Below are 10625 nucleotides of genomic sequence, written 5' to 3'. Positions count from 1 at the left end.
TGTAGTAATAGTAGTTTTTGTTGTTGTTGTTGTAGTAGTAGTAGTAGTAGTAGTAGTAGTAGTAGTAGTAGTAGTAGTAGCAGCAGCAGCAGCAGCAACAACAGCAGCACCAAGCAGCAGCAGCAGCAGCAGTAGCAGTAGCAGTAGTAGCAGTAGCAGCAGCAGCAGTAAGTAGCAGTAGCAACAGTAGTGATGGTGGTGGTGGTGGTATTAATAAAATCTCCATCTTTATTTAGACAGCTTTCATTTTGCATTTTCTATTCATTAATATGTTCATGTTTTTATCAATTTTCTTTATATTTCTTTTCTTTTCTTTTATCTATATTTATCTTTATTTTTCCATTAATTGCGATCTTCTCATTACATTCACAAATTACTTTCACTCATTCTTCTTTCATCTTTCAGTTAGTCGTTGCTCTATAATCCAATGACAGATGTTTTGTCCACCCTTTTCTTTTATCATTTTGGTATTTCCAGAGAGAGAGAGAGAGAGAGAGAGAGAGAGAGAGAGAGAGAGAGAGAGAGAGGCAACCCAAACTTTCGCCTCACAATCAATATTCAGAGAGAGTAGGACTGAAAACACGTCAGGAACCTCATCTGTCCCTTATGAGGCGTTGGGATGGCACGGGGCTTTTGGGAAATGAAATGAGTCGTTACTGGGGCAGAAGGATCATCGAAGGAACACAAGATAGTTTGCTGAGATAACTACTAGAGCCAAGTCTCGATTTGAATTACGGTGGGCAGGGGGAGTTTCCCTTCAGTATACCATGACGCGTTTCTATAGTCATTCTGCTTATTTGCTATTTGGTGATTCTATACAGCTTCAGAAACTTGTGTGGGGGGGGATTGAATTAGTGAAGACTCTGCTCATTATTCTTCTGACCTCCAATGACGCTTCCTAATGTTGAGAAAATGATCTAATCGTACACAAATCTCAAAGTAAAAGTGTGTCCCAGTATTGAAGGGATTTAAGAGAGAACCGCTAGATTTTGGGAAAGTGCGGAGCTGAAAGGTTTAATTTATAAGGTCTAGAGAGGGTTCAGAGGCTTTTTGGTGGCAGCTGGAGACTATAATCTGTTTTTTTAGGAAGTTTAGAAACATAACACTTGAAGTTGATGGATGGGTGAATGAAGGAAGCGGCGAGATGCGAGATGGGGTATGTGCCGTGAATGTGTGATCATGTAGTGTTGAGATAGGAGCCTGAGGACACAGGAAATGAGGGCTGGGAGTTTGGGAGTTTTAGGTTTTGTAGTAGTGAGGCTGAAAAATTAAAAAGTGGACTACGAAAAAAGAAAAGAAAAAAAGAAATAGAGGTGTAGACATTACGGTGATCAGTAACTCCAGGATTAGAAAAGTGTGTGGGATGAGGGACAAGAGGTCTATAAACTTAGTGTAATGAGAAAGGGGGACTAACGTGTGTGGTGAAACATGTCAGAGCATGCGCCGAACCCGAACCGGACTCACCGACGCGGCTCCTTCACCGACGACAGGCAGTGAAACATGAGGGGCCGTCGCGGAGGGATCAAAATCAGGGCTGTGCGTGTGGGGGTCCTTCTCCCCTTGCTAGTCCTGCTGGGGGTCGTTTTCGCAGGGTCGTCCTCGCAGCAGCACCCGACGACTCCGATCTACGACGTGGCCCTTGATTTCAACGACACACATCACTTGTACTGGAGAATTGACTACCTGAAGGAGGAGGTGGAGTTCGAAGTACACACGAAGGGCAAAGGAAGACAACCGTGGCTCGCTGTAGGGTTTTCTGACAGGGGGCTGCTGGAAGGGTCTGACCTGTGCGTACTGTGGACTGATTGGCATGGCAGGGTGCATTTCCAGGTGTGTTCTGTTGGGCTGTGTTCACATGTTTGTATTTACTCCATCTTCTTCTTCCCAATGCCTCCTGACGTAGTTTATTTCTCTTCTTTTTTTTCCTCTCTCTCTCTCTCTCTCTCTCTCTCTCTCTCTCTCTCTCTCTCACACACACACACACACTGCGTCACTGTACTCTTCTCTCTTCTTCACGTTATCATTGTGCCAAACTCGTGATGTCGCGTCTTATAGTAACAAGTTATTCTTTCTTGTCTTTTTTTTTTATTGAAACCTCCATGTGTGTGTCCTGTCTGTCCGTCCTGCATCGCTCAGTAATGGTTTCCTTCCTGTGGTCCGTAGGTCTTCAACTTTTTTTTTTTTTCGCACATCTCTATATTTTGTTTTATTTTTTTTCTTCTTGCAGTATTCCCTTAACGAAAGATATCCTTGCCGGCACAATTTTTTTCTTTTCTTTGTGTGTGTGTGTGTGTGTGTGTGTGTGTGTGTGTGTGTGTGTGTGTGTGTGTGTGTGGATGCACCATAGCCATCTCCTTTTCTTCTTCTTCTTTTTTCCTTTCTTTTCTTGGATTTGTTGTGGTGTGACTTCACTACACATTTTTGTTTTTGTTTTTTTGCAGAAAGAGCACGAGTGTTGTGGTGAGAGATGAACAACATATCCATAAGTTTTGTTCATTTTAACCCCTTCAGTACCATGACGCGTTTCCATATTCATTCTGCTTACTATTTGGTGATTTTTTACAGCTTCAGAAATTCATGTGAGAGATTAAAATAGTGGAGACTGAGGCCATTAATCTTCTGACCTCCATAGACCCTTCCTAATGTCGATAAAATGGTCTAATCTTGCACAAATATCAAGGTATAAAGGTTTCCCAGTATTAAGAACATAAGAAAGAGGGAAGCTGCAAGAGGCCGCCAGACCTATACGAGGCAGTCCCAGTGTGCTTAAGTTTCCTAATTCCATCTATCTTCCCCATCCATGAACTTATCTAACCTTCTTTTAAAGCTCCCTATTCACTCAGCCCTGACCACATGACCACTGAGACTGTTCCACTCATCAACCACTCTGTTTGAAAACCAGTTTCTTCCCATTTCTTTCCTAAACCTGAATTTTTCAAGTTTAAACCCATTATTTCTGGTTCTGTCCCCGCTACTGATCCTAAGAACTACATTCATGTCCCCTTTGTTAAAACCCTTATACCACTTCAATACTTCTATCAGGCCTCCTCTTAACCTACGTCTCTCTAAGGATGCAGATTGATTTTTTTCCTGTATCTTATTAGACATCCTCCTTGAAGGGGTTAAGGAGAGGTAGTGGACTAGTGGTAATTCTCTGCCCACACACATTAACGATGGAGACAATCTTGCAGGTTCATTCACGTTGCGTCGTTCAAGCTCCGATAACGTGATTTATTAAAGGAGTCACTGGTGTGTTTAATTCTTTATTCTACTTATCCTTTTGTATTCTTTCATTTGGCTTATTTGTTTTGATCTGCTATTTATTTTCTATCTTATTTTCAGTTATATCTTCTTTTTTCCCCGCGTGGGTTCTACATCAGACACTTTGGATTTATTTTTCAGTGATTACTCTGATATTGAATTAGTTTTCAATATCGTGTAAGACTCCGGCCACGGGGAACTGAACGCTACAGTGAACCGGGGTCTCTCTGTGTCTCTCTGTCTGTCTGGATGGATGGATGGATGACTGGCTGTCTGTCTGTCTGTCTGGTTGGTTGTCTGTCTCTCTGTGTGCCTGTTTATCTGTTTGTCTGTCTGTCTGTGCGTTTGGTTGGCTGTGTGTCTGTCTGTCTATCTGTCCGTCTGTCTGTCTGTCTGTCTGTCTGTTTGGTTGGTTGGTTGTCTGTCTGTCTGTCTATCTCTGTCTGTCTGTCTGTCTGTCTGTTTTTAGTTGGTTGTCTGTCTGTCTGTCTGTCTGTCTGTTTATCTGTCTGTCTGTGTCTGTCTTTATGTCTATTTGTCTGTCTTATTGTGTGTCTGTCTGTTTGTCTGTCTATCTGTATGTATGTATGTATGTCTATCTTTCTGTCCGTCTGTCTGTCTGTTTGGTTGGCTGTCTGAGTGGCGGGAGGGACAAGATTGCCACCTCTCCTCCTCGGTTCTCCCTTGCCACGCTGTTCAACGTTTGCCTCCAAAATTCCCTGATGAAGCAGAGACAAGGCGACACCTCGTAACGATATCCAAGCACACAGTGAGCTACACACATTCCTTCGCTGTGTAAACTGTACTCCAAGACTTAATGGTGCATATCAAATTGTTCTTACTTATTCCTGTTTGTTCATGGGTCAAGATAGCCACTTACTCGTTGAAGATAAAAGAGAATAAGCAAACGAATGAAGTGTGAATGGGAGTACTGTAAAAAAAAAAGAAAAGAGACCAAATATATTTACTTAAAAATACAGAAGCGAATGGTCGGTGATCGCAGTCTTCAGCATTCACCCATTTGATATGTGTTCAGGGCCACGTTTTTTTTTGTTGAACTTGCCGTATAATGCTCCTAGTCGCAGATTCTCACTTTATTATTATTATTATTATTATTATTATTATTATTATTATTTACGGTGGAGAGAGAGAGAGAGAGAGAGAGAGAGAGAGAGAGAGAAAAATTTGGTTCGCTGATCCTCGAAATACTTCCTTCTTTTTGTTCTTCATTTTTGTCACATGCAGATCAATGGAGGAGGATTAAGAGAGAGAGAGAGAGAGAGAGAGAGAGAGAGAGAGAGAGAGAGAGAGATTCAACACAACATTAAAAGTAACACGATGCTCCTTTTGAGCAATTCTTTCCTACATAAGATTGGCATGTTTAGACACACACACACACACACACACACACACACACACACACACACACACACACACACATTTGTTGTTGCTGCAAGAGAGAAGAGGAAAAGTTGTTCATAAATATGCGTTCCTCCTCCTCCTCCTCCTCCTCCTCCTCCTCACTGTTAGTTTAGCTGTGTTGTCATGTTTACTTTTTTCATCTTTCCTTTTACGATTTTTCTCCTCATTCATTTTCCTTAAGCAATCATCCTCATTCTCGTCTTTCACTGTTTCCTCCACCGTCCCGTCCTCTTGTTTTTCTATTTTTGCTTCCTTTTCTCTCTATATTACCTTTACTTGTTCTGTTTTGCTTGTTTTTCCATGTCACACCTTCCTCTAACGACTCCTGTTCTTTTATTTTTTAGTTATTTTATATTTTCTATTTACTTGTTTCCATCTCTCGTACCACTATCTACTGTACCAAGATCGCACCACACACTGTACCATCTTTGAGCAGAAAGGAACGTGAAGGATTGTATTAACCCCTTCAGTGCCATGACGCGTTTCCATATTCATTCTAGTTACTGTAGTTCGTCTACTGTAAAATGGCTCCTGGATTTCAAACACATTGTAGCTTATTGATAACGTAATTGATTTGTAGATAATACTGTCTTGTTTTCTGTTGATCAACGCGCTTATTACAAGGATAGCTCACGGTTTTCCTCAAGACAACCACGCATTATCTAGGACACTGTTCAAACCGAGAGCCAGAAGCCATTTTAGAGTAGACAGACTATTTGATGATTTTACACAGCTTCAGAAACTTGTTGGGATTGAAATAGTAAAGACTCTGGCCATTAAATCTTCTGACCTCCATAAGCTCTTCTTAATGTAAATAAAATCGTCTAACTACACCCAAAACTCGTGGTAAAAAATGCGTTCCAGTACTGAAGAACAGGTTAAGGTGTCAGTTTAGGTTTTTTTTCCAACTTTTCACCTGCCGTATTACTTCAGCCAAATTATGTACTATAGTCACTGGTGTTACCTCTGCTTTCCCCACGACTGCCACCACTGCCGTAACTCTGTCATCTTATCTTACTGCAAATTCTTAAAAGTACAACATTTTTCGCGGGTGTTTTGGGTTTGTTATATTATGTGTTTGATTCTTTTATATACCATCGCTGGAGATACATGAGCTAACCAGTACTCTCATTTATTCATCCCTCTCTCTCTATGGTACAACACTGGAACTCTATCTGCTTCTGTAATTCGATCTTCCTTTGACCTAAACCCATTCAAGAGGGAGGTTTCAAGCTATTTGCCCCATTCTCTCTCTCTCTCTCTCTCTCTCTCTCTCTCTCTCTCTCTCTCGGACCTGCTCGTGAACTGGCATCTAAATGGTCTTATTTGTTTAATCTTTTTGTTGTCCTTGGCCATATTTCCCTTCCTTAAATGAAAAAAAAAAAAACTTGAGTGCAGTTAACCCCCAACATTCCACACTCACTGAAGATACTCTGTCACAGAACGCCTTCGTGGACTCGAGTCTCCGTTTGGACGCAGCCGATCACCAGGACTGCCAGGACTTCAGATACAAAGTTCGAGATGATGTGGTCAAGTTTACCTTCTCGCGCAAGTTTGATACCTGCCACCCACACCACTACGTTATACAGGTGAACAGGGAAGAGAGGAGACCAGTAGCGTGAATAAAAATGACTGACTGGGATATTTGTGTAGGAAATCATGCAGCGTACCCACAGATTCACTATGAAGGATTACCAAGAAAAAATATATTGGTAATTGAAGCTTTACAGGTTGATGAGAATTAAGTTTAGGATTCGGAAGTGCTGTTAAAAGAAAGACAGAAAGGAGTAGAGCCGAGGAAACCTGACAGGAACCTAATACGATACAGGCTCACCTCTCTCTCTCTCTCTCTCTCTCTCTCTCTCTCTCTCTCTCTCAACATCACCTATGTTAAGATTTACCTAGTTTTGTAACTCGCTTTCTCATTATGAGTGAACTGTCCATGCTCCTAACCACTGACAGGTTTTTCACCCACTAGTGGGACTTCGGTGGCCTTTTTTTTTTTTTTTTTTTTTTTAATAACGTGTTGACCTTGGCCACAACCTCTCTTACATAAAAAGATCGATAAATAAAGTCTTTGCTACACCCTGCTTTAACAACAGTCCTATATAGCAGGCGGTTAATCTGCCAGGTCCTCTCTTTATCTACTAAGATCTCAATGACAAGGAGGACAAGCTTAGCCAGCTATCATAGGGACTACACAGTACGTTTCCCGCGATCGTGGTTGGATTTTAGTTAAAGCATGACTGCGGTCCCTAAATGATTCTTGTTGAATGTACCTAGTTACCATGTACACGTCAACGTGCAGCTGATGGAGTGTTAAATAGTAATTAAATATTGAAATCTAAATCAGGGTGTGCTTTAACAATAAATACATAAAAAGAACAATTACATTTCTGGCTCTGAATCTATTGGTAAGTAGTTCTTATTATCGCCGATTTGATCAACATTCAAGAGAGGATCGAATGCTGTAAGTTGGGGCTGCGTGGCGCTCTCTCAGACCCCTCTACCTTGCATCTCGTGATCTCCCTCAGCGGAACAACCCACAGAGCAGAAACCCGTGTGTGTCGTGGCTTGTATGTGTTAACCGCACTATTGGCAAGTCAGCATAACTAGATCAAGTTGTGAATGTGAATGCGTTATCGCCACGTTGGGAAGAGGATCGGAACACAAGATAGCGACAGTCGTGATATGGACACACTCGCGAGTCCTCGAGGCATTTAGTGTGAACTGGTGAAGCATGTTGGCCTTTTTGGGTAGCGAGGGAGACAGCCAGCCAGCCATATTCATTGTCTGGTGGGCGGTGAGCGGCGGGCAAGCGTTGTGATGCAGAGTGAAGGCGTGGTGTGTGAAGGTAAGGTATTGCAGAAACCATAAGTGTGAGTGTTCCATCGTGTGGCCCTTGAAAATGGTGGTGGTGAGAGGCGAAGCGTCTTTGGTGGGGACTGGGGAGTGAGTGAAGGTCGGACGTGTGTGTGGAGGAAGCAGGGAAGGAAGGCGTCACTCCGCCGCCCACCACATTATCCCGTCCTTGTCATTTAGCGACACGATGTGATTATTTGCTGGAGTCCTCCTCGGATGTATTACTGGTGTGTTCCCATCCAGTGTGTCGCAGGTGTACTTCAGGTGGGGCGATACAACTCAAATGTAATCAAGGTGGAAGACAAGCGGCCTGTCCTGAAAGGGTGGTTCCAGGGGGAGCGAAGCACTCCGCCAACAAGTTAGGTTAGGTTGGGTGGTGCCAGGTCAGAATAGTGTCTGGGTGGAGGTTTAGGAAGGGACGGAGATCTCTCGTTAGGGTATAATTTTAGTTTATGACCATACTCTTCCCTACCACCCCCAACAAGTTTGGGGACAGGTGGGAATGCGGGTTTCGGGTAGGAAACATGAGGTGCGTCGGAAATGCGTATTTTTTGCATAATGGGTTTAGGTTACTGTAGGTTTACATTAGGTTAGGTTAGGTTTACGTTAGGTGAGGTGAGGTTGCTAAAATTTACTCCAAATTTATGGAATTTATACAAATTAGTGAATTTACGAAAGTTAGAGAACCTTCCGTAGAGTGTAAGGTGGTAATTTTTTTCTCCACAGTTATGCAAAAAATACACACTTCATGTTATCCACACAAAACCCTGCATTCCCACCTGTCCCCAAGCTTGTTGGGAGGCTCATCCAGTTCCCCTGGATCCTCTGAAAGACACTAATCTAACCCAGCATTATCTCTTCTAAGTGTGGTACTTTGCTCCCCCAAAGCACTCCCTTTAAGAGGGGGCACTTCTCCCCCAGCTTGTATTTAAGTTTTATGTGTAAGTAGTTAGTGGACCAGTGATAATGGCAGGAGAGGTCTCTAGACAATAACACTTCACGTTTGGTGTGTGGTGACAGATGAGGAACAGGAGGACAGGTGACTGATTGGTGACTGGTGCTTTTCATCAGCCTTAGGCATTTTGAATTCACCAGTTTTTCTCACCCCTACCAATTGCTAACTTTGTGCAGGGTTCTGACACGCATGTATGGGGAGGTTCCATTCTTTCAGTGTATAATATAGTGTGTGTATATATAGAGAGAGAGGGAGGGTGTAATCAAAATTTTTCCATCTTATCAACTCCTCTCCTGTGTTCAGCCTCTTCCTCTGCCAGAGTGTTGCATCTCTTGCTATCTTCATGCTAACTGCTCTTCTGATCTTGCAAACTGTATGTCTCTAATCCTCCTGTGGCCTCACTGCACAAGACTTTCTTCTTTCTCTCATCCCAATTTTGTCCAATTCTGTAAAGCAAGAGTTTGCCAGTACTCTCAATCATTCATGTATTTTTCTGGTAAACTCTGGAACTCCCTATTTTCTTGGGTATTTCTTTCATCCCATGATCTGAAGTCGTAATAAGAGGAAGGCTACAAGACATTTATCTCATTATTTGGCAACTCTTTTGATCCTGTTTGGGGACCAGCACCTCTGTGGGGCTTTTTATTTTTATATATTTATTTTTATATATATTTTTATTGCAGATTTTGTTGCTGGTCCTCTCACTTACATTAAAAAAAATTAATAGATTAATGAATAACAGGGCTTTCTGGGTGTGCCTTGCCAGCAAGTCACAGCTCCTCTGTAGTCCTCTTCATTTGATGTGTTCTCTATCCTGCTTCACCTGTGTTTGCTGTGAAGTCTGGCTGTTCCTATTGTTGATAGAATAAAGAGTTGCAGCCACGTCACTCGGGTTATGTTTTGTCCTCCATCTCACCCCGCCTCCCTCCTCCACAGCGAGGCACGACCCATGTGGTGTGGTCATGGGGTGTGGGGCCCCTGTACCGCCTCTCGGGTGTGCTGGCCAAGGGGGACCACACTGGCATGGTGCGAGTGGAGCTGCTCAAGCCTCCACTGCCCACAACTACCCTAGACAACACACAAGTACTGGAGGTGAGATGACAGCTGTGTGTGTGTGTGTGTGTGTGTGTGTGTGTGTGTGTGTGTGTGTGTGTGTGTGTGTGTGTGTGTTATTACTTTAAGCCAGTGGTTCTCGAACATTTCAAACTTACAGAGCCCTTCTGCACTTCTGGTATTTGGCAGAATCCCCCACATTCCCTTTACGCAATATAGGTAGAAGCCCCATAGGTAATTACAGGCGCTAAATAGATGTGGACTTCACATAGTCTCTCTCTCTCTCTCTCTCTCTCTCTCTCTCTCTCTCTCTCTCTCTCTCTCTCTCTCTCTCTCTCTCTCTCTCTCTCTCTCTCTACTAAAAATGCAAATTATTTCATTCCTATCATATTTGATTTTATCCATTCCTGTTATGTTAATAAATAAAAGTAAAGGGTTTATCACACGTGTACTGTATAGATTTATGCCGCAGAACCCTTGAAAGGCCGTCACGGAACGCTGTTTGAGAACCACTGCTATAAACCATCAGTACTGTGTGTATTTTCTTATCAATATCATTGTTTATTATCATAGTTTATATGTACTTTGCTTTTCCAAACTCTTCTAATCAATTAATCCCTTCAGTACTGTGACGCATTTTTACTTTGATTTTTGTGTATGATTAGACGATTTTATTGACATTAGGAAGGCTCTATGGAGGTCAGAAGATTAATGGCCACAGTCTTCACTATTCTAATCCCCACATATGTTTCTGAAGCTGTATAAAATCACCAAATAGTAACTAAAATGAATATAGAAACACATCCTGGTGCTGAAGGGGTTAATAAAGAGAAATACAGTATATGGAAAGCTGTATTTCTGTGTATGTGTGTGTGTGTTGGCCTGTGTATCAGCAAGATAGACTGAAAACAGCTTAGAGGGGAAACTAAGAGGTAACTTGATAGACGTTTTCAAGTGGTATAGATGTTATGACAAAGGGGACTAATGCAAAATTCTTGAGATCAGTAACCAGGATAGAATCAGAAATAATAAGTTCAAGATTGAGGAATTTACGTTCAGAAAAGAGATAGGA

General features: G+C 42.3%; 1 protein-coding gene across 5 annotated transcripts in view; it reads left to right on the top strand.

Moving 5' to 3' along the window:
- Positions 1–10625, top strand: part of LOC123512862 (dopamine beta-hydroxylase-like) — a 67680-nt gene that overhangs the window by 42304 nt on the left and 14751 nt on the right. Inside the window, exons 2-4 of one of the 5 annotated variants that reach the window (XM_045269518.1) lie at positions 1491–1830; positions 6126–6272; positions 9437–9592. In XM_045269518.1, the coding sequence (XP_045125453.1) occupies positions 1501–1830; positions 6126–6272; positions 9437–9592 (633 nt within the window). In that variant the 5' untranslated portion in view covers positions 1491–1500. Of the gene's footprint in view, positions 1–565; positions 1831–6125; positions 6273–9436; positions 9593–10625 lie in introns of those variants that run through there. The other 4 variants (XM_045269519.1, XM_045269517.1, XM_045269521.1 and 1 more) reach the window with 4 other exon arrangements.

The sequence above is a fragment of the Portunus trituberculatus genome, chromosome 34 (genome assembly GCF_017591435.1).
Source record: "Portunus trituberculatus isolate SZX2019 chromosome 34, ASM1759143v1, whole genome shotgun sequence".
In the NCBI taxonomy this organism is placed as follows: Eukaryota; Metazoa; Arthropoda; class Malacostraca; order Decapoda; family Portunidae; genus Portunus; species Portunus trituberculatus.
Note: the sequence above shows the minus strand (reverse complement) of the source record. Positions and strands in the feature narration are given on the sequence as shown.